Consider the following 27,015-nt stretch of genomic DNA (forward strand, 5'->3'; position numbering starts at 1 on the left):
AAACCTCTTTTTGAAAATGCTCTCAAGATGGAACTTTTCCAAAATGGTCTGACTCATCGAAAGTGGTAGAAACTTTCTGGAAATGTTCCGGCTCTGTCTCCGTGTAGGTGGTGGAATGTTGGTCCTGGTCCTGGTCCTGGTCCTGGTCCTGGTCTTAGTCACCACGTTGGTAGTAACTAGCAGTTCTGCACATGCTCATTAGAGCCAGTCAGAACAAGGTTTTGCTCTGTGGTGTCAAGACTCCCAGTCAACGTTCTCCTGGACTTGGTGCTTTTATTTTGACAGTCACAGTAATAACAATCCAACTTGGTAGTTTTATTTTGATAGTCACTCTAATAACAATCCAACTTGGTTGTTTTATTTTGATAGTCACTCTAATAACAATCCAACTTGGTTGTTTTATTTTGACAGTCACCGTAATAATCAAACTTGGTAGTTTTATTTTGACAGGACAGGACGTTACTAATCATCACATCTTAAACACAATCACTGATTTTCACTGGAAAACCACAACATGTAAAAGTCTTTGTTTTGACATAAATCTCAACAATCCTGTTGTTTCTCATCTTTGGGTCGTCAGCATTAACTCTCCAGGCAGCGCTGCTTGGACCTGCTCCGTGTCGTCAGCATTAACTCTCCACTCAGCCGCTGATGGACGCTTCTGGAAAAACTTGTGTGGGGGGAGGGGGGGGGGGAGTTTCGGTAGGGAGGTGGTGGTGGTAGTGGGGTGGTGGTGGTGGTAGTAGGGTGGTGGTGGTGGTGGTAGTGGGGTGGTGGTGGTGGTAGTGGGGTGGTGCTACTGCTGCTGGTGGTGCTGCTGCTGGTAGGGGGGTGGTGGTGGTGTTGCTGCTTCTGGTGGTGGTGGTGCTGGAGAGAGGTGATTGGGGTAGTGGGGTGGTGCTGCTGCTGGTAGGAGGGGGGTGGTGGTAGGGGGGTGGTGCTGCTCCTGGTGGTAGAGGGGTGCTGGTGTTGCTGGTAGGATGGTGGTGGTGGTAGAAGGGTTGTGGTAGGGGGGTGGTGCTGGTTCTTTTGGTAAAGGGGTGCTGGTGTTGCTGGTGGTAGAGGGGTGCTGGTGTTGCTGGTAGGGTGGTGGTGGTGCTGGTGGTTCACCTTAAAGAGGTTTGTTGTGTCTAACTGAGGCGTCTTTGTGTTTGTCTGTCAGACATGTCCGAGGAAGAGTCGTACCGATCCTACTCTCCTCCAGCGGAACGAAGATCTCAGCAGTCTGACCTGTCGTCTCACTCTTCTAATGAAAGGTAGTCTGACCTGTCATCTCACTCTTTAAATTAAAAGTAGTCTGACCTGTCGTCTCACTCTTCTAATGAAAGGTAGTGCAACATCTCCTCTCACTTTTCTAAGGAAAGGTGGTCCGACCTGTCGTCTCACTCTTCTAATGATATGCCTCACTCTTCTAATGAAAGGTAGTCTGACCTGTCATCTCACTCTTTTAATTAAAAGTAGTCTGACCTGTCGTCTCACTCTTCTAATGAAAGGTAGTGCAACATCTCGTCTCAGTCTTCTAATGAAAGGTAGTGCAACACCATCTCTCTCTTCTAATGAAAGGTAGTCTGACCTGTCGTCCCACTCTTCTAATAAAAGGTAGTGCAACATCTCGTCTCACTCTTCTAATGGAAGGTAGTACAACATCTTATCTCACTCATCTAATGAAAGGTAGTGGAACATCTCCTCTCACTCTTCTCATGAAAGGTGGGCCGAACTGTCGTCTCACTCTTCTAATGATACGCCTCACTCTTTGAATGAAAGGTAGTCCGACCTGTCATCTCACTCTTCTAATTAAAAGTAGTCTGACCTGTCGTCTCACTCTTCTAATGAAACGTTGTCCGACCTGTCATCTCACTCTTCAAATGAAAGGTGGTCCGACCTATCGTCTCACTCTTCTAATGATACACCTCACTCTTCTAATGAAAGGTAGTCCGACCTATCATCTCACTCTTCTAATGAAAGGTAGTCCGACCTGTCATCTCACTCTTCTAATTAAAAGTAGTCCGACCTGTCATCTCACTCTTCTAATTAAAGGTAGTCTGACCTGTCGTCTCACTCTTCTAATGAAAAGTAGTCTGACCTGTCGTCTCACTCTTCTAATGAAAAGTAGTCCGACCTGTCATCTCACTCTTCTATTTAAAGGTAGTCTGACCTGTCGTCTCACTCTTCTAATGATACACCTCACACTTCTAATGAAAGGTAGTCCGACCTGTCATCTCACTCTTCTAATTAAAAGTAGTCTGACCTGTCGTCTCACACTTCTAATGAAAAGTAGTCCGACCTGTCATCTCAGTCTTCTAATTAAAGGTAGTCTGACCTGTCATCTAACTCATCTAATGAAAGGTAGTGCAACACCTCATCTCACTCTTCTAATGAAAGGTAGTCTGACCTGTCGTCCCACTCTTCTAATAAAAGGTAGTGCAACATCTCGTCTCACTCTTCTAATGAAAGGTAGTGGAACATCTCTTCTCACTCTTCTAATGAAAGGTGGGCCAAACTGTCGTCTCACTCTTCTAATGATACGCCTCACTCTTCTAATGAAAGGTAGTCTGACCTGTCATCTCACTCTTCTAATTAAAAGTAGTCTGACCTGTCGTCTCACTCTTCTAATGATACGCCTCACTCTTCTAATGAAAGGTAGTCTGACCTGTCATCTCACTCTTCTAATTAAAGGTAGTCTGACCTGTCGTCTCACTCTTCTAATGATACACCTCACTCTTCTAATGAAAGGTAGTCCGACCTGTCATCTCACTCTTCTAATTAAAAGTAGTCTGACCTGTCGTCTCACTCTTCTAATTAAAAGTAGTCCGACCTGTCATCTCACTCTTCTAATTAAAGGTAGTCTGACCTGTCGTCTCACTCTTCTAATGAAAAGTAGTCTGACCTGTCGTCTCACTCTTCTAATGAAAAGTAGTCCGACCTGTCATCTCACTCTTCTATTTAAAGGTAGTCTGACCTGTCGTCTCACTCTTCTAATGATACACCTCACACTTCTAATGAAAGGTAGTCCGACCTGTCATCTCACTCTTCTAATTAAATGTAGTCTGACCTGTCGTCTCACTCTTCTAATGAAAAGTAGTCCGACCTGTCATCTCAGTCTTCTAATTAAAGGTAGTCTGACCTGTCATCTAACTCATCTAATGAAAGGTAGTGCAACACCTCATCTCTCTCTTCTAATGAAAGGTAGTCTGACCTGTCGTCCCACTCTTCTAATAAAAGGTAGTGCAACATCTCGTCTCACTCTTCTAATGAAAGGTAGTGGAACATCTCTTCTCACTCTTCTAATGAAAGGTGGGCCAAACTGTCGTCTCACTCTTCTAATGATACGCCTCACTCTTCTAATGAAAGGTAGTCTGACCTGTCATCTCACTCTTCTAATTAAAAGTAGTCTGACCTGTCGTCTCACTCTTCTAATGATACGCCTCACTCTTCTAATGAAAGGTCGTCTGACCTGTCATCTCACTCTTCTAATTAAAGGTAGTCTGACCTGTCGTCTCACTCTTCTAATGATACACCTCACTCTTCTAATGAAAGGTAGTCCGACCTGTCATCTCACTCTTCTAATTAAAAGTAGTCTGACCTGTCGTCTCACTCTTCTAATGAAAAGTAGTCCGACCTGTCATCTCACTCTTCTAATTAAAGGTAGTCTGACCTGTCGTCTCACTCTTCTAATGAAAAGTAGTCTGACCTGTCGTCTCACTCTTCTAATGAAAGATAGTCTGACCTGTCGTCTCACTCTTCTAATGAAAGGTAGTGCAACATCTCCTCTTACTCTTCTAATGAAAGGTGGTCTGACCTGTTGTCTCACTCTTCTCCCCCTCACTGTTGACAGAGACGAGCCCATGAGGACGGCCAAGATGTCCGCCATGGCCTCGCCGTTCAGAGTCCCTGAAGACCTCCACTCCTCAGCTGAAGTGGAGACCGACCCACCGCTCCCACACCTGCCTCCAGGTGAGCAGCTCACGTCACAGGAACAGCGGTCTGATACCAGACCGACCCACTGCACACAGACCAGTGTTAAGTCGGTCCACACTGCGATCTTTGGCCATCAGACATTAAAGATTGGACTACGAGAGAATATGTAAATCTGTGGGCGTGGCTTAATCTGTGGTCGTAAGTTCGTGCCGTGTGCAAGGTTCATGGACGGCCGACGTCGTGGCGGTAATCCTGCGATCGATACCAGACAGCCAGATATGGTCGCTGCTCCCTTTGCTTGGTTTACATGGAGTGTGTGTTGGAACATGAAACACCACAACAGGAAATGCTAAAGTAGCATGCTAGTAGATGCTAATAGGTACTTACTTCAACCTCCCATTGTAACTTTACCTTCCAAGTAGTAACTTTACCTTCCAAGTAGAAACTTTACCTTCCAGGTAGTAACTTTACCTTCCAGGGAGTAACTTAACCCTCCAGGTAGTAACTTTACCTTCCAAGTAGTAACTTTACCTTCCAGGGAGTAACTTTACCTTCCAGGGAGTAACTTAACCCTCCAGGGAGTAACTTAACCCTCCAGGGAATAACTTTACCCTCCAGGTAGTAACTTAACCCTCCAGGTAGTAACTTTACCTTCCAAGTAGTAACTTTACCTTCCAGGGAGTAACTTTACCATCCAGGGAGTAACTTAACCCTCCAGGTAGTAACTTAACCCTCCAGGTAGTAACTTTACCTTCCAGGGAGTAACTTAACCCACCAGGGAGTAACTTTACCTTCCAGGGAGTAACTTAACCACCCAGGCAGTAACTTAACCCTCCAGGTAGTAACTTTACCTTACAGGGAGTAACTTTCTGTTTCCAGATTCTGCTCCTGATACTTTTGAGGGTATTTCTTTCCAAACACATAAAAGTCACGAGGCTCTGTTCATGTTTATGTTCCAGCATGTTGTGGTTCCGTGTTATTACATAATCAACGGCGTTGTGTTGGAACATTCTGCACACAGCATTCTTCAGCTCATGCTTCAGTTTATGTCGTACAGTGAGGCGGTGTGGCTACTGGGACTGTCATATTCACTGAGTGGAGAAGCTTCAGCAGGGGTCGATCTTAACGCCAGTCCGAGACGAGTACATATTTCTACGGACTACGACACATTTCCGATGGTCGGTCCGTGAGACGAGTGCAAAATTAGAAATTCCAAATCCAACCTGCAGAGATTTCTGATCCATGAAGCCTCGTCTGCTTCACTGTTGCTGAAATGACTCCACAGTGGTTCCCTGCTGCTGCTCTGCTCGCTGGCTGCAAACTGTGGACTGGATTTCCTGAAGGGAGGCGGGTCTCAATGAGACCAGGAGGAACGAGTCCGGAAATCCAGTCCACAGTTTGCAGCCAGCGAGCAGGCTAGGGAAGTAGCACTGTGCTATCCAACTTTTCATGACAACATGTTGCTGTTTGGACGGATTTTACACTCAAAACACCACAAAGCAACACAGCAACGAGCAACATTTGCGAAGCAACGCAGCAACGTGGATGTTAGCAAAGCTGTAGTCCAGCAAGGCGGCGCTCTGCAGCCAGACGTCAGTGTTTTCAGCCTCCAGCTCTCGGAGGAGAACAGCACTGACATCAAAACAATGAACAGCAGCTCCTCCAGGCTGTCAGCAGGCGATTCACACCTCCGTGAAGCTGCGTCCTACTCCACGCTAAACTCCCTGAAAATAGTCCCAATGGTTGGAGCTGCGTTAGAACTGGAAACATTGTGTTGCTGCTGCCTTGCTAAAGAATTTCCCCGGGGATTAATAAAGTCATTCTGAGCTTTTAAAGATAGAACTAGTTTATTATGAGATGATGACGTCACGCAGACCCCCACATTGTCCACATGGAACAAAAATACTTTGTACTGCTTCCTTTTCTGACCTGATACTAACCTCAAGTTGTCTTTTGAGAGAATACATGTATACTTTAGTACATTTCATACTTTGCTGTAGAGAGTTTATTACAACCTCATATAAAGTCAACAATAATGATAATAATAATATTAAAGTAAACAGCTCTGGTATCAGAATCGTATCAGCAGATATACAAATTCAGGTATCAGGATCGGATCAGAAGTGAAGAAACGTGGATGGGTGTTTCCCCACTGCAGTGTAGACGAGCAAGTTCCTGAAGCTGACCGTCCATCAGACTCCTGGAATAAGAACATTTCAATGTTCATGAATTGTCCTTCAATACTTGTTTTCGAAATATTTTATTTACAAACTGGATCCACATTTTGTCAGTTTGTGTTCTACAGTACTGCGCTCTGTCATGCATCAGTTTGTGTCTTTTTATTGGTGTACTCTAGTCACTGAATAATATCATTTAAGGTATGATACTACAATGTATTTTTTGTCTAAAACTAGTCAATAATTCTCTAGTATGCACAAGAATTGAATTCTTCCCTTTAAATCATTAATGTAGTACTTGTATATAATACAGACAGTTGTTTTCAACTAGTTTAAGGTAATTGAAATGACTCTGTTAATGTGTAAATAAATTAAATATGTCAATGAACTGTCTAAATGTTTCAGTACTATGTCAGAATCTGCATGGATACTCTCATGGAAAGAAGTTAAACTGTAAAAATAATTTGTGAAATCCTATTATGTTTGTCTAGTCTTTTTTAATTGGAGTCAAATAACCTCAAGTTTATATAAAAATCAATTACAGAAACATTTTACAATGGATTTATTGGTCGAATTCATACTTTACTCAAGCTTATAAATTTCCATTAAACTTCAGGCAAGTAAAAATTTGTCCGGGCAGGTACAAAGTTGTAAAAATCCTTAATGTCAAGCCCTGGAAGCACAAATAAAGAATATATTGTAGTGAACAGGCGTTACAGGCAGGGGGTGACGACATTCTGAGCCGTTTATCTAGTGTGTTGCCGTGTACCATGAGGAAGAAAACTCTAAGATGATGTACCTGCAACACAAAATGGAGCATTTAGAATAAATCAATTGTTATTTCTAGGATCAGGATTTTCAAATAACATGAAACTGTTTTTGTTTCACAAAATATATTTCACTGGGTGCAGGACTAGTGCAAAGTCTGCAGCAGGACTAGTGCAACCCATGGCTCACTAGTCCGCTCGACCAGTGGGAAAGAAAATTAAGATCTGTCCCTGTTCAGCGCCTCAGTTTCACACAAAGAAATGATTTCCTGCAGACCTTCCTTGTTGACTGTTGATCCCAAAGCAGAGCATGACCTGCCACCTAGTGGCCATGTTGATCATTACGGGAACAATACAGAGAAGGAAACAGTAAACTACATACGACATAAAGACAGTATCAGTAGATGCACCTCTGTTTCCCAGCGTGCTGACGGCCGTCAGCCTTCACATTACTCACTCTTCCTTTGGATTTTCTCACAGTGGCAGAAACAACCACACCCAAGATTCTCCTCCGACCGAGTCCGGAAGAGGACAAGGTTCACGGGCAAGTTGGGCTCGGTTCACATCCTGTGTTCTGATTGTTGTGAGGAGTGTTGTGTGTGTTGTGTGTGTTGTGTGTGTTGTGTGTGTTGTGTGTGTTGTGAGTGTTGTGTGTGTTGTGAGTGTTGTGAGTGTTGTGAGTGTTGTGTGTTTTGAACAACAAGATAACACCTGGTTAAAGTTAACCCAGTTTTGAACAACAAGATAACACCTGGTTAAAGTTAACCCAGATTTGAACAACAAGATAACACCTGGTTAAAGTTAACCCAGTTTGGAACAACAAGATAACACCTGGTTAAAGTTAACCCAGATTTGAACAACAAGATAACACCTGGTTAAAGTTAACCCAGATTTGAACAACAAGATAACAGTGCTGTTAACGGTCGGTTAAGTGTGTTTAACGGCTCGTTAAACGACAACCCAGTTTAGAACAACCGGGCCCTGGTGGTTTTATTGCAGGGTGTGTAACACTAATGATGCCTGGACGCCCCCTGCAGGCCAAACACCGTCATGGTGACGTTCCAGAAGGGAGACAGTGTCGGACTGCGGCTCGCCGGAGGAAACGACGTGGGAATCTTCATCGCCGGCGTTCAGGAGGGGAGTCCGGCCGAGGAGGAGGGGCTTCGTGTCGGAGACCAGATCCTGAAGGTCCTCGCTTGCACACCACTTCCACGAGTCACTACAAACGCTACGATTCACTTCAAACACTACGAGTCACCTCAAACACTACGAGTCACCACAAACACTACGAGTCACCTCAAACACTACGAGTCACCACAAACACTACGAGTCACCTCAAACACTACGAGTCACTTCAAACACTACGAGTCACTTCAAACACTACGAGTCACCACAAACACTACGAGTCACCACAAACACTACGAGTCACCTCAAACACTACGAGTCACCTCAAACACTACGAGTCACCACAAACACTACGAGTCACCTCAAACACTACGAGTCACCTCAAACACTACGAGTCACTACGAACACTACGAGTCACCACAAACACTATATGTCCCGACTACAAACACTACGAGTCACAACCACAAACACTACGAGTCACTACAAACACTACGAGTCATGACCACAAACACTACGAGTTACCACAAAACATTTTGAGTTACCACAAACACTACGAGTCACTATAAATACTACGAGTCACTACAAACACTTTGAGTCACGACAACAAACACTACGAGTCACGACAACAAACACTACGAGTCATGACAACAAAACACTAAGGGTTACCACAAACACTATGAGTTACCACAAACACTACGAGTTACAACAAACACTACGAGTCCCTCTGAGTCATGTCAATAGAATCATGAAAACTGACTTCATCCCATTACAACATAAACACGAGTTGCTGAAACTGAAGCATTCAAAATAATGTATTTATTAAATTTCACACATTTTCCCAAAAAATTACAATAAACAAAACAGGAATATAGGTAAAACATTACAGTTCAGTGAAAACTCCATATTTGGTTATAACATCATCCATCCATCCATCCATCCATCCATCCATCCATCCATCTTCTCCATCTTCTCCGTTTCCGGGTGGCGGGGGTAGCAGTCTGAGCACCGTCACCCAAATCACATTGCACCTTTAAGAACCTTCCTGTGGGTGGAGAGCCCACGGGAAGATATAACGTCATATTTGTTCATTTTGAAAATATTTGTGGTTTACATGAGGTCAACGAAATATATCAGCTGTTTTGGTTTATATTGACCTGCATCCAGGCAGTCAAATATATGGCCCGCTGACCAGAACCAGTCCAGAGAGGCTTTAATCCGATCCAGAGAGGCTATAGTCCGGTCCAAAAAGGCTATAGTCCGGTCCAAAGAGGCTTTAGTGCGGTCTAGAAAGGCTTTAGTCCGATCCAGAGAGGCTTTTATCCGATCCAGAGGTTTTAGTCCGGTCCAGAGAGGCTATAGTCCGGTCTGGAGAGACTTTATTCCGGTCCAGAGAGACTTTAACCCGGTCCAGAGAGGCTTTTATCCGATCCAGAGGTTTTAGTCCGGTCCAGAGAGGCTTTAATCCGGTCTGGAGAGGCTTGACCTCCAGGTCTTGAACAGGTGTCCTTGTGTCTGGTCCTGCAGGTGAACAATGTGGACTTCCAGGGTCTGGTTCGGGAGGAGGCCGTCCTGTTCCTGCTGGAGATCCCGAAAGGAGACCTGGTCTCCATCCTGGCCCAGAGCAGACCTGAAGGTACTTCCAATGCCTTTCAGTATCTAGAAGCTCCAGAACCCTGTTCTCTAGAGTCCTGGAGCAGACCCTCTGGTCTTTGTTGAACCCCCCGGTCTCTGTGTGTGCAGTCTACCAGGACCTCCTGTCGTCGGGCCGTGGAGACTGTTTCTTCATCCGGACCCACTTCGAGTACGAGAAGGAGTCGGCCCAGAGCCTGGCGTTCAGCCGCGGCCACGTCTTCAAGGTGCTGGACACTCTGTACGACGGCCAGCTGGGCCAGTGGCTGGTTCTGCGGGTCGGCAAGGACCAGCAGCTGCTGGAGAAGGGCCTCATCCCCAACAAGAGCAGGTCAGAACCAGCCCCCCGTCAGAACCAGTTCCCCATTAGAACCAGGCTCCCAGCAGAACCAGGTCCCTGTCAAAACCAGGTCCCTGTCAGAACCAGGTCCCCAGCATAACCTGGACCCCATCAGAACCTTCCCCAACAAAACCAGTCCCCGTCAGAACCGGGCCCCCATCAGAACCAGGTCCCCAGCAGAACCAGGTCCTACCACCATGTCCAAGTGAATCCAGCAGAAGGTCAAACTGAAGCTTCAGTTCTAATCAGATTGTTCAATAAGCAAATAGAATCAATTACCTTCAGTCCGTCGCGACGCTTTGATGAAACACCTGAACCCTGTGAACCATCAAGTTGCTTGTAGTCGCTGGTGAGCAGCAGGTTACTTCCTGTCGTCAGGGCTGAGCAGATGGCGAGCGTCCAGAACTCCCACCGAGCGGCGGCGGGCGACCGGGCCGACTTCTGGCGGCTCCGAGGGAAACGATCCATCAAGAGGAAAGACCTGAGGAAAGGCCGCGAGCCCTGGAGCTGCCCGACACTGAACACCCGCTTCCCCGCGTACGAACGCGTGGTGCTTCGAGAAGGTGGGTTCTACTTCCTGTCCGTCACTGACCACCTGGCGTATGAACGCGTGGTGCCTTGAGAAGGTGGGTTCTTCTTCGACCCTTCACTGGTGGTGTTAATGGTTTCAGTTGGACCTTTGTCCTTTGGACGCATGGCCACAGCTTCACGTCGGCATGTCTTGCACCAGTGACGTCGACTCAGGAGAAAGATTTTTAAAATGTAATGGGTTAAAATGTAGCAGGGTACAAGACTTCAAAAACCACACTTATGGAAAAGTGACAATTTAGTTTTGAGTTTAAAGCGAGTTAAAAAGTACACAAAAATTACTCAATTACATTAATGTCAGGAAATGTCATTTCTTACTTTCAACCTCTGCTGGAAAGTAGAAAAACACAGGAGAGTACAGTCACAATCCAGCAGAGAGAGAGAGAGAGAGAGAGAGAGTGTGTGTGTGTGTGTGTGTGTGTGTGTGTGTGTGTGTGTGTGTGTGTGTGTGTGTGTGTGTGTGTGTGTGTGTGTGTGTGTGTGTGTGTGTGTGTGTGTGTGTGTGTGTGTGTGTGTGTGTGTGTGTGTGTGTGTGTGTGTGTGTGTGTGTGTATTCAGAACTCTGTCACTCACCACCAGTGTCCCTGCAGCGGGGTTCCGGCGCCCTCTGGTGTTGTTCGGTCCCATTGCGGACGCTGCGACGGAGAAGCTGGCCTCGGAGATGCCGGATCTCTTTGTGATTGCCAGTGAGTTTCTGCTGGTGTGTGTGTGTGAGTGTGAGTGTTTGTGTGTGTGAGGGTATGTGTGTCAGTGTGTGTGTGAGTGTGAGTGTGTCAGCTCAGGTCTCAGTGTTTGTCTGGTTTGTTCAGAGACGGAGCCCAAAGACGCCGGCTCAGAGAAATCCTCTGGTGTGGTGCGACTCAACACCATCCGGCAGATCATTGAGCAGGTAAACACACACACACACACACACACACACACACACACACACACACACACACACACACACACACACACACACACACACACACACACACACACACACACGCCTCCCTAATGAACCTGGAGTGGCTTCCTCATGGGAGGAGCCTGAGAGCTGGAAGCTCTGCCTCTAGAAAACCTAGAAACCTCCAGGGGGCAGATTAGATGAACTGAAGGCTGTTTTATGTTTGACTTGTCCACGAGCTCCGCAAGGCTCCGTGTGGTTGAATTACATCATCCCAGTAGCCACGCCCCTCCGTGTGGTTGAATTACATCATCCCAGTAGCCACGCCCCTCCGTGTGGTTGAATTACATCACCCCTGTAGCCACGCCCCTCCGTGTGGTTGAATTACATCATCCCGGTAGCCACGCCCCTCCGTGTGGTTGAATTACATCATCCCAGTAGCCACGCCCCTCCGTGTGCTTGAATTACATCATCCCAGTAGCCACGCCCCTCCGTGTGCTTGAATTACATCATCCCAGTAGCCACGCCCCTCCGTGTGGTTGAATTACATCATCCCAGTAGCCACGCCCCTCCGTGTGGTTGAATGACATCATCCCAGTAGCCACGCCCCTCCGTGTGCTTGAATTACATCATCCCAGTAGCCACGCCCCTCCGTGTGCTTGAATGACATCATCCCAGTAGCCACGCCCCTCCGTGTGCTTGAATGACATCATCCCAGTAGCCACGCCCCTCCGTGTGCTTGAATTACATCATCCCAGTAGCCACGCCCCTCCGTGTGCTTGAATTACATCATCCCAGTAGCCACGCCCCTCCGTGTGCTTGAATTACATCATCCCAGTAGCCACGCCCCTCCGTGTGCTTGAATGACATCATCCCAGTAGCCACGCCCCTCCGTGTGGTTGAATGACATCATCCCAGTAGCCACGCCCCTCCGTGTGGTTGAATGACATCATCCCAGTAGCCACGCCCCTCCGTGTGGCCCTGTTCACATGGTACATCACCGCTCTGTACGCCTCCAAATCTTTCTGACACACGGACGGAGACGTGCAGGAAAAAAAGGCGGAGCTACAGAGGAGGAGGACTGAAGACTTGGATTTAAAGACACTAAAAGCATAAAGCTGCACATCCAGACTGAAAAGTCAAGATTTGACTCAGAGACGCTGGTTTGCTTCAGGGTCAGACTTCAACAGAGGGAACATTAAATTAGAAGCTATGGTTACATGAACAGATCAAACTGACTGTATAGAACTTTGTACGACTGTATTTCACATGCAGCCACTGTAGTCTGGTGGTAGTGACCCCAGCTGGCAGCTTATTAGGTCCTGGTTCAATTCCCATGGGAGTTGTTGTTTTGTCTTTCCAAGAATTCATTCAAATTTGCTATTTTATTTGATGGGCTATTTCCCAGTGGATGATTAACCCTTTCAGTGCCGAGCACCTTTGATTTAGTAGAACTGTTGTTGCTGACATGCTGGGACCTCTCCAGACCAGAACGTCAGAACAAAGGAAGCAGAATGTATTGGAGCTGATGTCTCATTTAAAAATCAAACACAGATATGAGTTCATTTTACTTTCTTTTCTTGACCATTTACTTTCTTTATCACCGTTTTTGCCAAAGAAAAACACGTCACTTGTTCAATAATGTTACCTGCATTAAAACAGTGTTGAATCCTAAATTTGATAAAGTCCTGTATTTTCTCCAGCAGAGCTTTTCTGAGCACCTTGTCCTGCAGAGTTCAAGTCTCTGTGGCGTCACAAACAATCATTTCAAGTCCTTTCCAGCTGGAATTGCAGCGCGAGTGACGGTTAATGTCCAACAAGTTGTTGTGTCCTGCTGCTCTGTTCTGTCCTCCACTGCAGGATCACCTGCTGGTGTCCAGGAGAACAAGTCTACTTCTTCTACCTTCATTCAGTACTACGTGTGTTTGCGATGCACTGCCCCCTGCAGTTTGGGAGCCGCGTGTAGTATGAATGGCACACACACATTCTCTCAGGCTGATTCTACTCGTTTGACCGTGCAGGAAGCAGAATTGAGCCTAAACAGTCTAGAAGCTGATTTTAAATTCTATTGTAGGTTGAACAGGAAGCTCCTAGTGGAGTGATGTCATCTCTTCTGCTGGTTCCTGTCAGTACTTCTTGTCAGTACTTCCTGTCAATACTTAGTGTCAGTACTTCCTGTCAGTACTTCCTGACAGTACTTCCTGTCAGGACTTCCTGTTAATACGTCCTGTCAGTACTTCTTGTCAGTACTTCCTGTTAATACTTCCTGTCAGGACTTCCTGTCAATACTTCCTGTCAATACTTAGTGTCAGTACTTCCTGTCAGTACTTCCTGACAGTACTTCCTGTCAGGACTTCCTGTCAATACTTCCTGTCAGGACTTCCTGTCAATACTTCCTGTCAGTACTTCCTGTCAATACTTCCTGTCAGTACTTCCTGTCAGTACTTCCTGTTAATACTTCCTGTTAATACTTCCTGTCAGTACTTCCTGTCAGGTCTCTCACTGCAGCATTTTACATCAGGTCCAGTCTTGAGTCCTGGTCCTGAGACAGAACCCTGTGGTACCTCCTCCCCTCACACTATACACACTCTTTTATATATATATATATATATATATATATATATATATATATATATATATATATGTGCGTGCGTTTTAGATATATGTTATGTTATAATCTGTAATAACGGCTGAAAACCTGAAGGCTCACAGGCTGAAAGTGGTAGAAGATAGAAACAGATGTTTCACATTTGAACAGTGGACAGATGCAGCAACGTTCTAAATATCTGGAGGCGAGCTTTGGGTGGAGCAGAGCGTTGGGTGGAGTTGAGCATTGGGCGGAACCAAGTGTTTAAGCATTGGGTGTTGCAGAGCATTGGGTGAAGCAGAGCATTCAAGTGTTTAGTGGAGCTGAGCGTTGGGTGGAGCAGAGCATTCGAGCGTTGGGTGGAGCCTCGCAGTGGAACAGAACCTGTTTTTATGATTTTCACCAGTTTTTTCATTTCCTTTCATTTTGCCGAATCTTTAACAGCTATTCCCACATTTTCTGCACGATGTCATGAGCTTGGCGCTGCCAACGGTGTGGGAGGAGCAAACAGAAGCGGGCTCCGGGGGCGTGACCTCAGTGCCGCGCCTCTTAAAGGGGCGGCACTCTGAGTGATTAGAAACGTCTGGGTGCTGTCCCGCCTCTTAAAGGGGCCCTGTGACCTCTCTTGGCAGGACAAACACGCCCTGCTGGACGTGACGCCCAAAGCCGTGGACACCCTGAACTACAACCAGTGGTACCCCATCGTCATCTTCTTCAACCCCGACAGCAAGACCGGCATCAAGGCCCTGAGGCAGCGGCTCGTCCCCCAGTCCAACCGCAGCGCCCGCAAGCTGTACGAGCAGGCCCTGAAGCTGAGGAAGACCTGCTCCCACCTCTTCACTGGTACACTACTCACACCTCCACTGGTACACTACTCACACCGGTACACTACTCACACCTCCACTGGTACACAACTCACACTTCCACTGGTACACTACTCACACCACCACTGGTACACAACTCACACTTCCACTGGTACACAACTCACACTTCCACTGGTACCTCCAGAACCAGAGTTTCAGAGTTGAATGGTCTTGTCTTCCAGCCACCATTGATCTGAACTCCACCAACGACGCCTGGTACGGCTCCGTCAAAGACTCGGTCCAAGAGCAGCAGAGGAAGGCTGTTTGGGTCTGTGATGGCAAGGTACACACACACACACACACACACACACACACACACACACACACACACACACACACACACACACACACACACACACACACACACACACACACACACACACACACACACACACACACACGTCCAGACAGGTCCTGACTGGTCCTGACTAGTCCAGACAGGTCCTCCTGCAGCAGCTGACTGGGTGGCGCTCTGAGCATGCTCACTGTGTGACTTCCTGTTTGGTGCCAGTAGTGCTCTACAGCTGGGCTCTGTTTGTCTTCCTTCTCTCTGGTTGTGTCCCTCCGTCCTTCCTACACCCAAGATCCATCATGTGTCTCTTCTAGCTGGAGGCTGTCCAGGCTGACCTGGACTGCCAGGACCTGGAGCGGCTCTCCTACCTGTCCAGCATGTCGGCCGACTACCTCAGCATGGACAGCCGGCTGACCTCTGACCTGGACGACACCGCCGACGAGGGCGGGGTCTACACTGACAACGAGCCCGATGTTGAGACGGCGCACATCTCCGCCATCAGCCGCTCGTCTGAGCCGGTGTCGGCCGAGGAGGTCAGAGTCGCTCACGGGGGTTCTGCCGGGTCTGGAGTCGGTGTCACAACATTAGAGCGGTGGTGCTCTACCTGAGAACATCTGCAGCTCTGCAGCTTCCCCTGTCATGTCCGACCTGCACGCTCAGCCACAGAGGCTAGCCATTAGCTGCTAACGGATCATATTCTGCTAAATTCACTTCCTAAAGGTTCTCCAGCAGTACTAATGGTCCCCATACCTGGACTGACGTCCCAGAAGTGAAGACAGTCTGTCCTCTCTGTCCCTGGCTTGTTTCACGTTTTTAAAAGTGTGTTGCTCCAACCAGCCAATCAGAGATCAAACCCTATATAGTGTCATCAGGGGTTTAGCCAATCCCAGTCAAGGTAGGCCCTCCCTTTGACTCCTCCCACAATTAGGCAGCTCTGCTCTGGCACATGGCACCACGAGAGGAAGTACTTCCTCCTCTTCCCAAGATGGGCATGTGTAGGCGGGGCCAGTCCAGCTCACACAGACACAGCAGATTCTGAATGTAGCTCCTATGATCCAATATTCAAATGAGGAAAATCAAGGAGGAGCTGGAAACTTAGAATACTGAAGGTTTCTGGAGCGACCAGACCAGGAGGAGGAGGAGAACAGGAGGAGGAGATGAAAACCGTTTTCTGACTTGCTTCCTCATGCCACTAGAGCACAGTGGTGTTCCAGTTTGAGAATGGTGGCACGAGAATATAGAGCAGGCGTCACCATCCTGTCGAACGTCCTGCACCAACACTGCGCCACAATCACCAGCAACTAAACAGGAAAGACCGACTAAATACAAACATAGCGTGTTAACATCTGTGAACCACATTTGATCCTATTTTCAGCAACTTTCCTAAATTCCAGCACACGTTAGATGACAAATGTCCGCCTCCTGAGCATTCAGTCATCTAGAAGAATCCAGACTATCAACGTTTGTGAAACCACATTTTTAGGTTCTAAAGTTTAAGGGTTCAAATTTAAATGTGTGTGTGTGTGTAGATCTTGCGGAGGTACAGTCCAGACATCAAGAGTCGATCGATGAGGCTCAGCAGCCAGGAGGCAGTCAGCAGGTCCAGGTCCAGCAGGTCCAGCAGGTCCAGTCCTCTGGGGTTCCTCCCAGAAACCAAGGTGACCACGTTCATCCTTCTTTTGTTAGAAATTCATCTAAATGTTTCTTTTATTCAACAGAATATCTCATTGATAATTACTGTCTCATCAATTCAATCTTAACTCAGTGAATCGTCCAACTCACAGGAAGGACCAGACACCAGGAAACACTCTCCAGTTATTGTCCAGTATTTTACTTTTTTTCCTCAAAATCCATTGTGTATATTCAGAGCAATTTGAAGATTGCTGATGTTCCAGGCTCTTTGCTCCCTGCAGGACTCTGGAGGTTAGCATTTAGCATTAGCATTGTCCCTGCAGGATTCGGGATGTTAGCATTTAGCATTAGCCTTGTCTATGCAAAACTATGGAGGTTAGCATTAGCATCGTCCCTGCTGGAGTCTGGAGGTTAGCATTTAGCATTAGCATTGTTCCTGCAGGACTCTGGATGTTAGCATTTAGCATTAGCATTGTATTTGCAAAACTATGGAGGTTAGCATTTAGCATTAGCATTGTTCCTGCAGGACTCTGGAGGTTAGCATTGTCCCTGCAAAGCTCTGCGAGCAGCAGCAGCGAGCAGCAGCAGCTAGCAAGAATGTTCCTTCATGGAATCGCGTTTTTTGCTGACTCAGCCTGCGGGTCATTTTTTACTGACTCAGCCTGCAGGTCATTTTTTTGCTGTTTTCTGTTCCGCTGTTCGGTCCAGGCTGAATCTCTCGGTTCCACACTGCCGAAACTTCTGCACTGCTGTGTTCTGCGCACACGTTCCAGCTAGCTAATGAGCATCAGTCATATTTTAATCATGTTTCTCATGTAGCTTCGTTACTGTGTGAGCCCTGTAGCATGTTAGCATGTAGCACGTAGCATGGTCGGGGCTACGTGATGCACCTGAATGCATCACTCAAATCTGTCAGCTCCTGCAGTTAAAACCAGACCAACATGGCGGCACACAAACTTTCTCTTTTATTCCTGAAACAGTTCAGAGAAATGTGTTTCTGAAAACACTGGAGGACAGAAATACTCTGCAGTTGAATCTGAGTATGAACTCTGCTGTCGAACAAGGATTCTTTTAAGGCTGGCTGACGTCAGCTGAACTTTTCTTCTTGTTCTTATGGGAGAATGTTGGGACCTTTTCAGTCAGTTTTTTGCTGACTCAACCTGCAGGTCAGTTTTATGCTGACTCAGCTTGCAGAGCAGTTTTGTGCTGACTCAGCCTAGTTGCTGCCTCCTCCTTATTTTCTAGAACATTGAGACCAGCCCTGCTGGTTTACAGAGGTACAACCACTTCTCTTCATTTCACATAGAAACCATTTAATACTCCTCTCTTTTGGCTCTATAGCTCCAACTAGTGGTGGTCGGGAGCATCGCAGGTCATATTTCTGTCGCGAGAGCAGGATGCGCCAACTCCTTGTTGTTCCTGGTCGTCTGTTAGATTTTCCTTCACTCTTCCTGGTTGAACCCTCTCGTTTGGTTTAATGGCAGAAAGTCAGATATTCAGAACCAGGAAGACCAGGTTAGATTCCTGCTGGAGGGCGAAGAGGGAGGGGTGGCACGCTGACACCAGGAAGAAGAGACATGAGACGGTGGCTGATACTTTCACAAATACATTTTCTCAACAAGTCTGTCATCTGAAGCTGATTCATATCTGATGTACAGACAGTCACCGCCTCGATACTCCCATGTGTTGAATACTCTGGAATCAGCAATTAGCCTTCAGTCAGCAGGGGGCGCCACTGCATCAACATATTGAACCATAAAGACCAGAGGTGGTTTTTGTCGACTTGTATTTTCACTGTGGGACTGAAGCTTCTGTCCTCTGATTGGCTGTGGGACTGAAGCTCCTGTCCTCTGATTGGCTGTGGGACTGAAGCTCCTGTCCTCTGATTGGCTATGGGACTGAAGCTCCTGTCCTCTGATTGGCTGTGGGATTGAAGCTCCTGTCCTCTGATTGGCTGTGATACTGAAGCTCCTGTCCTCTGATTGGCTGTGGGACTGAAGCTCCTGTCCTCTGATTGGCTGTGGGACTGAAGCTCCTGTCCTCTGATTGGCTGTGGGACTGAAGCTCCTGTCCTTTGATTGGCTGTGGGACTGAAGCTCCTGTCCTCTGATTGGCTGTGGGACTGAAGCTCCTGTCCTGTGATTGGCTGTGGGACTGAAGCTCCTGTCCTCTGATTGGCTGTGGGACTGAAGCTCCTGTCCTCTGATTGGCTGTGGGACTGAAGCTCCTGTCCTCTGATTGGCAGTGTAATGCAGAGGGAATGACTGAGTGTATTGATGCAATCATGACAACACTATTGTCAGCCTGTGCTCATATTGGGTAATATTTGATATTAATTTAATATTTTCTGAAAACACATTGAACTCCACAGAGTGAAGACAGTATCTGTGTGTGTGTCTGTGTGTGTGTCTAATATCTGGTGTGTGAACATGATTGATGGAGGCAAACAATCCTCAAACACAAGAAATGCTGATTGTCTCTTCTTCTGCTTGTTGCTCAGATGAAAGTCTCTTTGAGGGACGATCCTCTTCTTCTTTCAAGTTCTACTGTTCTCCACCACCACCGCCAGCTCCACCATAAACAGCCCAGCTCCAGCCGCAGCTACGACTCTCCGTCCAGCAGCAGCCCCACCAGCAGCAACAACGACCCCCCCTCCATCCTGCCCCCCCCGGCCCCCCCTCTCCACCTCAGTGCTTTCTCCAACCTCCTACCCCAGCCCCCCCCCTCCTCGTTGAAGCCCCCCAGCTGTGGGAACGGTGCGGACAGTCCCGTCCACTCTCCCCCGGCCCAGGACAGCCTGACTGAGGATCCGTCCACCACGTCCCTCCAGGGAAAGATTAAAGCCTTCGAGAAGTTGGACCACTTCGCCCGAGCTCATAGAATGCTGGAGCTGCAACAGGCGCACAACGCGAGGGTGGGTATCGCTCCGACTTCCTCCATCAGTGCCGCCACGTCACCAGGAAATCACACAACCAAAGTTACACTTTCTGGAAGATACAAAAGATCTTTAATGACGGAAACACAAACACGTCGTCCTAAGATTCCTGTCATTAAAAGAAAATAATTAAATCAAGTTAATCAGGGTGTTAGCATAGTGATGAGACACTGCATATCGTAATACCACTTTGTACCATCAGAGGGAGTCATGAGTAATCAAATCTCTCAGCGGAGGCGGGAACAGTTCCGAGTTTTTCCTCCTTCCCAGACGGTCCGGCGTCTGATGCTGTGAGACGACCTCGGATAAGTTCTGGTCAGAGATAGTTCCTCGGGGGAAGAAGGTGTGAGAAGATAAGGGTGAGGTGGGAAGAGCGTCTGTGACGTCAATATCCTAGGAGAGAATGTGAACAACCTCAGGTTGTCATGGGAATCCAATGAAGGTTAGACATGTTTTGGGTAGCGGCGTCTTGTTTTGAGAACAGCCCAAGGTGAAAGTCTCTGGTCTCCAGCGAGTATATTCCAAATCTGTGGCCAAATTATAATAAATCCAAATTTAGCGTTCCGCCAGGGCACCAAGCTTCTCCAAGTTGGAATCCATTTCACGCAAACGTCCAGAAGTGGCGTCCAGCCTGCTTCTGAGTTCGTTTATCGTATGAGTCTCTATAAAAGCATGTTCCACAACTGTGGAAAACAGAACTGAGATGGTTACGCGTTTAACAGTTTTTTTATTTAACCAAGAACATTCTCACCTCATGGTCAGCCTGCGCAGGACACCGGTGTGCTCGTCCCAACTTAAGGTAGGAAAGAGGGAGATTCAGCACAAACAACCACATTTATAAACTGGATGCTTCAATTCTTCCTGGGAACCGCCTCCAGTGAACCACTTCCTGTTCTCCAATCTGGGCCAATCACAGCAGACTCCAGTCCTCAACTTATCCCTTCTAAGGCGTGCTCCAGTTTCCTGATCAGTATCAGCGTGGCCACCATCTTGGATGAGGACTCACTCAGTCAATGAAGCGTCAACTTATATACGTCTATGATTATACTTCTGAAAGCATCTGTTCATTCATATATGTCTATTTATTAAGAGTAAAACACCTCAGAGTAGCTTGGTCACTTCAGTCACTGCTGACTGCTAACATATATATCATACAAACATAGTGGTAACATCATACTAACATAGTATTACCATAGTACTAACAGTACTAATAGTACTAACGAAGCACATATCATCCTGACCTCAAACAGACTTATTATTTAACCTTTAATCATGTAAGGTGAACTGTTGAGGACAGCGTCGTGTCTGGCTCTAGCAGAGAGGGGGCGCTACCGTCCACCAGTGACTGAAAAGACTTTGTACATCTTTCAGATCTCGTCAGTATATCGGTTCCACGTCGGTCTACAGTCAGTCGTCAACTAATCCCCAGTGGTTAGAACTGCTGTAGCGCCAGAGATTCTAATCATGAACGTTGTGTTGACGTGTTGGCCAGCGTGTCAAACTGACTCTACAGTTAGTATCACTTCGTGTATGTACGATGCCACAGAGGGCAGAACGCAGTCAAACCACCTCCGTTTGGGGCGTTTTGCAGCGTTCAGACGTTCAAACGCTCCCAATGTGGCTGTGATGCTAATGCTACTTGTAATGCTAATCGATAGAACATTCAGTGTTTTGTTCATTAATCTCACTGATTAATCCTCAGTAAACTCATCATGAATGAGACTTATTTTTCTTCGGAAAGGTTTGATGATTTTGTGCTTTATGTTTGTCACAGCCGCTGTAGGACGAATGGATCCTTCATCTAATTCCTGTAAAAACACTCGTTACAGTTGGTTTCAGGTGTAATGTGCTTTAATGGTCTTTTCTGATTTCAGCTGGAAATTTCCCAGAAGAACGCAGAAATCTACGCTGTTCCTCTGAAGACGGCCAAGCTGGACCACAGTCGCCCCCAGCCCATCGGGTACGCTGTCACCGATGAACCGCTGCTGCTACACCGCTGCTACACTGCTGCTACACCGCTGCTACACTGTTGTGACACTGCTGCTACGCCGCTACTACACCACTACATTTCTGCTAAACTGCTACACCACTACACTGTTGCTACACTACTGCTACACCGCTACACTGCTGCTACACTGCTGCTACACCGCTGCTATGCCGCTGCTATGCCGCTACACTGCTGCTACTCTGCTACATGCTTGCTACACCACTGCTACACGGTTGCTACACTGCTGCTACTCTGCTACACAGCTGCTACACCACTACACCGCTGCTCCACTGCTGCTCCACGGTTGCTACAGCACTTCTTCCTTGTGTATGTGTGTGTGTCCTGCCTGCCTGCACACGAGGACTCCGAGATGGATGGATTAACATTATTAGTTCAAACAACATGGCAGAGGTTCGGATCAGCTGAAGTTTTGTTTCTCTAAAGTTTCTTTCACGAAGGTTTTATAAAAGGTGTAGTTCATCCTCGCTAAGCTTGCTAACATGAATAGTGCACTGGGGGAGGTTGACTGCGCCGAGTCAGCGGGCGGTGGAGTGGAGGTGGAAGTGCAAGTGGCGGGGGAGGTGTTTGCTCACACGGGGCACCACCTGCCGATGGTCACACTCTGTTTTTGCTTCCAGCTCCAGCTGCTGTCCTGAAGCCCACACTCCTCCACCCGAGGAGGCTCCTGGATACTTCTCCGCCAGCTCCCACCAGTACAACGACACCGAACTGTAGGGGCGCCACCGAGCGTCCAGGTGTTGCTGAGTGTGTGGGGCACTACAGGCCATTCCGTCTCCCACCAGCACAAGTCAGCAGACTTTACAGTGACTCCTGCTGCTGAGGAACTTCTGGACGACCCTCACTGAGTCACACTCTTCCTCTTCCTGTTTGCTGTGTTTTCAGATCAGTTTGATGATCTGAGCGGAGTGATCACCAGACTCTTATTTTCTTGCCTATGCAACTTTCAGTTAGTGCACAGCCACTGAAACCTCTCGCCACGAGTTTTGCCCCCACAAAACCTCAACAAACCAAATGACCACAACGCCCTTTGTCACAAGTCCCACCTTCCTTTTCTATGCTTCTATAACTAATCAGCCAGTTATATGTATGTGTATTTATCTCCATATATCTGTGTATACCTACAGTATCTATCTATTCTATCTCTATATTTATATACATATATGCAGTATATATTCTCTCTAGTAACACTGGAATTTGTTACAATTTTTTGAAGTGCCTTTTATTTTGGTATTCCCTTGAGGTTTGGGTTTTCCTCGCTCCGCCCCTTGGCCACCCGGCCGGAATAAAAACCTTCACTGCTGTCGAGCCCACAGGGAAACCAGGGAACTACTGACACCGCAACCTTAACGCCATCCAACACGCTACCGACATGTCACAACTACAACACGCTACCAACACGTCTCAACTACAACACGCTACCAACATGTCACAACTACAACATGCTCCTAACACATCACAACTACACAACACGCTCTGGACACGTCACAACTACAACACATCACAACTACAACATACTACCAACACGTCTCAACTACAACATACTCCCTAACACGTCACAACTACACAACACGCTCTGAACACGTCACAACTACACAACACACTCCTAACACGTCACAACTACACAACACGCTCTGAACACGTCACAACTACAACATGCTCCTAACACGTCACAACTACACAACACGCTCTGAACACGTCACAACTACACAACACACTCCTAACACGTCACAACTACACAACACGCTCTGAACATGTCACAACTACAACACATCAGGACTACAACATACTATGAACACGTCACAACTACAACACACTCTAAACAAGGTCACAACTACAACACGCTCGTAACACGTCACAACTACAACACGCTCTAAACATCGTCACAACTACAACACATCAGAACTACAACATACTACAAACACGTCACAACTACAACATGCCACCAACACGTCACAACTAAACACGCTCCCAACACGTCACAAGTACAACACGCTACCAACATGTCACAACTACAACAAGCTAGCAACACGTCACAACTAAACACGCTCCCAACACGTCACAACTACAACAAGCTGGTCACAAGTACACCACGCTACTAACACCTCACAACTACACCACGCTACTAACACCTCACAACTACAACAAGCTGGTCACAAGTACACCACGCACCCTGCAGGTTCGGCTCCAGCTGCCAACACAAAATCACAGAGAAAAAACTCCAATAAAACAGGAAGTCTGTGTTTGTTTGAAGGTTTAAATCCAATTTGTAATCACAGACCTTCTGCGTCCAGAACAGACGAGAAGATAAATCACTTCTCGGTTTCGTCCAAGGACTTTAGCTTTTGCGGGAAGCGTTTTGCGCAGGTCTTCTTCCTGTTTGCTGCAGTGAATCGTGACATGTGCCATCAACCTACAGCCAATACGTCCAACACTCTCGCCAGCTGAGCTTCCATGTGAACGTGAGGGTCAGAGGTTGAGCTGATGCTCAGAGACCAAAACCAAAGCACAACTCTTAGCATGCTGGTAGCATAGCATATTGGTAGCCTGATAAGCGAAGGAGTGTTGCGCGGATCATACAAGTTAGCATCATGCTAAATATGTAGCCATATATATATATAATGCTAGGCTAGCTGCACCACAGCGACGTGGCTGCAGTCAGCAGCTTTTTGCACTTTAAATTTGATTTGGCTGCTCACACTTTCTACAAGAGGGTTTCTGTCACGTGGATCGTCAGGAGTGTATTTACAGGAACTGAAATGACAGTTGCTTGTAGATTGACCCTCATCACAATGTTGTTACATGAGTTTATTGATGGAGAACTGACTTAACGTTGGAATGGTTTTAAAATGAACAGAAATCATGGTTTTGTCTTGACTGTATTTTCCAGACTATCAGTTGCACCTTCAGTTATTTTTCCACGAGCAGCAGCTGCTCTGTTCCTGTTTTCTACTTGAGCTTTTTGTATATTTAAATTGTTGCGTGTAGATTTAAAAAAAATTTTGGAGACGGTTTTCTCACTCTGGCAGTTCCAGTGGGGATAGAGGTTTTTCTGTTGTTATACACTGACATCTAGTGGCCAAACATGGTATCTACCACTGTGCTTTCTGATATAATTTGCTTTGTGATGTAAGTCACACCAAAAATGGTTGATAAAAGTTGACTCGTAGTCCAGAAAATATGAAGTGCTATTTTCTGGGGGAATATTACAGTACGTTCAACAAAACAAAGTACCAGTGAGTCAGAATCCTTCCTGCTGAAACCGCCTGATTGAAAACTGCTTCAGGATTATAGAGAAAAGATGATTTGGACTGTTTTATATCCAGAGACTGCAGGACAGAGACGAGCACTGGAAATCAACACGTGGCACACGACTGATCTCCAGCTGACACGCGGTCTGTGTATATTGATACCAGGAACTACTTCCTGTTCAGCTGCGGTCCGTCTGGAGGAGGAAGGTGTCGGTCTGTGGGACCAGGGCTTTCAGGGTATATTGGAATACTATTTAAAGTCAGAACTGACTGGAAGTTAACTGCTGTTTCTTCTTCTACCTATGCATGTTGGAGTGAAGCTTGTATTTAGCGACTTGTTAGCTGTTTGAAACAGGATCTTTCTGAGACGTACTGAACGTGTCCAGGTTTGTGACTGACCAGGCCACACGGAACCACGAACCTCCTTCAAACACGTGACGTGTGAAACGCTGCCAGCGGGCGTTGCTGTGAGTTCCTGCAGCTCTGTGGAGTCCGATTCCACCGCCGGCTCTTCTCACTCACCTCAGCAGTTCTTTGCTTCCGGATGCTCTGGACTCATCAATAACTTGATCCCAGTTGAAGAAGTTTTGCTGCCCCCTGGTGGACGTGTCGGGGTGAGGCTTCAGACAGAAGCACCTGGCTCCAGCTGAACCTTCTCAGCCAATCAAGTGGTGACTTTTGCCTTCCAACTGGTTTCTCTTATGCAGGTGGCGTCCTCTTCTGTCTCCACAGCCACATTGGTTATCACTGCCTACACCTACAAGTCTGGGGAATTCTAAGGCTCTCGGCCACACCGGTCCTGAATGTTTCCTCCAGAGGAGAATTATGTTTCCACCGCATGATGCTTTTAACGACGGAGCCTTTCTCCTTATCTGACATTAACTCGGGATAAAAGGGGACAAAGCGCTCGGAGTTCCAGTGTGGAGACAGTTTGACGAGTCACTGGAGCTTGTGCCTCAGTCTGCTTCCTGGAGGTTCTTCTAAGACCTTCGGTCTTTGCCATGTTTACGAAGCCATCAGCTGGTTTCTGCTCCGACGGTTCTTGTTGGTCCAAGTCGTTGCTGGTCAGACGTCCACTGATCCTCTGTCCTGGAAAACTAGTGTCAAACTACCGAGTCAGTCTGGTGTCCCGCCGTCCTCCATCAGTCAGAGCAAGCAGCTGTAGCTTCTGGCCGAGGTTCCACCGTCTACTCTGGTTTATCTTCTGTCCGCCGGCGCTGGAACGGAGGCCATGCCGTTGGCCAACAGTCCACTGTCTGTGCACATTTGAAAATAAAGTGGTGGATCTGATGGGTGTCTGTTTTTAGCTCCAACAGAAAGAAGCAAAGTCCTGCAGAAGATGAACTGTCTCTTCGGGTCGTTTCTCCACCAACTGGAGGAGAAGAAACGTCGCCGCTGCTTCTGAATGCAGTGACCACTGCTGACCTGCGCTGGACGTTCAGTGTAATCTGCCCTAGACGTTCAGTGTGTCGTGCGCTGGACGTTCAGTGTGACGTGTGCTGGACGTTCAGTGTGACGTGTGACGTGCGCTGGACGTTCAGTGTGACGTGCGCTGGACGTTCAGTGTGACATCTGCTTGACGTTCAGTGTGACATGTGCTGGACGTTCGGTGTGAAGTGCGCTGGACGTTCGGTGTGACGTGCGCTGGACGTTCAGTGTGATGTAGGCTGGATGTTCAGTGTGACGTGCATTGGACGTTCAGTGTGATGTGCGTTCAGTGTGACGTGTGCTGGACGTTCAGTGTGACGTGTGACGTGCGCTGGACGTTCAGTGTGACGTGCGCTGGACGTTCAGTGTGACATCTGCTTGACGTTCAGTGTGACATGTGCTGGACGTTCGGTGTGAAGTGCGCTGGACGTTCGGTGTGACGTGCGCTGGACGTTCAGTGTGATGTAGGCTGGATGTTCAGTGTGACGTGCATTGGACGTTCAGTGTGATGTGCGTTCAGTGTGATGTGCGCTGGATGCTTAGTGTGACGTGCGCTGGAGGTCCAGTGTGACGTGCGCTGGACGTCCAGTGT

At 47.3% G+C, this 27,015-nt stretch overlaps 1 protein-coding gene across 1 annotated transcript in view; it reads left to right on the forward strand.

Moving 5' to 3' along the window:
* Positions 1–26,278, forward strand: part of LOC308119393 (tight junction protein 2-like) — a gene marked incomplete at its 5' end in the record, with an annotated part of 38,667 nt that extends 12,389 nt beyond the window's left edge. The window contains 16 exons of the mRNA XM_080479375.1: positions 1,163–1,256; positions 3,836–3,954; positions 7,343–7,406; positions 7,900–8,050; positions 9,512–9,620; positions 9,728–9,947; positions 10,335–10,519; positions 11,135–11,230; positions 11,354–11,433; positions 14,650–14,860; positions 15,063–15,163; positions 15,487–15,705; positions 16,702–16,830; positions 19,305–19,718; positions 21,614–21,699; positions 22,365–26,278. Of these exons, the coding sequence (XP_080335501.1) occupies positions 1,163–1,256; positions 3,836–3,954; positions 7,343–7,406; positions 7,900–8,050; positions 9,512–9,620; positions 9,728–9,947; positions 10,335–10,519; positions 11,135–11,230; positions 11,354–11,433; positions 14,650–14,860; positions 15,063–15,163; positions 15,487–15,705; positions 16,702–16,830; positions 19,305–19,718; positions 21,614–21,699; positions 22,365–22,461 (2,375 nt within the window). The 3' untranslated portion in view covers positions 22,462–26,278. The remainder of the gene's footprint in view (positions 1–1,162; positions 1,257–3,835; positions 3,955–7,342; positions 7,407–7,899; positions 8,051–9,511; positions 9,621–9,727; positions 9,948–10,334; positions 10,520–11,134; positions 11,231–11,353; positions 11,434–14,649; positions 14,861–15,062; positions 15,164–15,486; positions 15,706–16,701; positions 16,831–19,304; positions 19,719–21,613; positions 21,700–22,364) is intronic.
* Positions 26,279–27,015: the final 737 nt, after the last annotated feature.

This window comes from Lipophrys pholis, assembly GCF_963383615.2.
Source record: "Lipophrys pholis genome assembly, chromosome: 14".
NCBI classification, from domain to species: Eukaryota; Metazoa; Chordata; class Actinopteri; order Blenniiformes; family Blenniidae; genus Lipophrys; species Lipophrys pholis.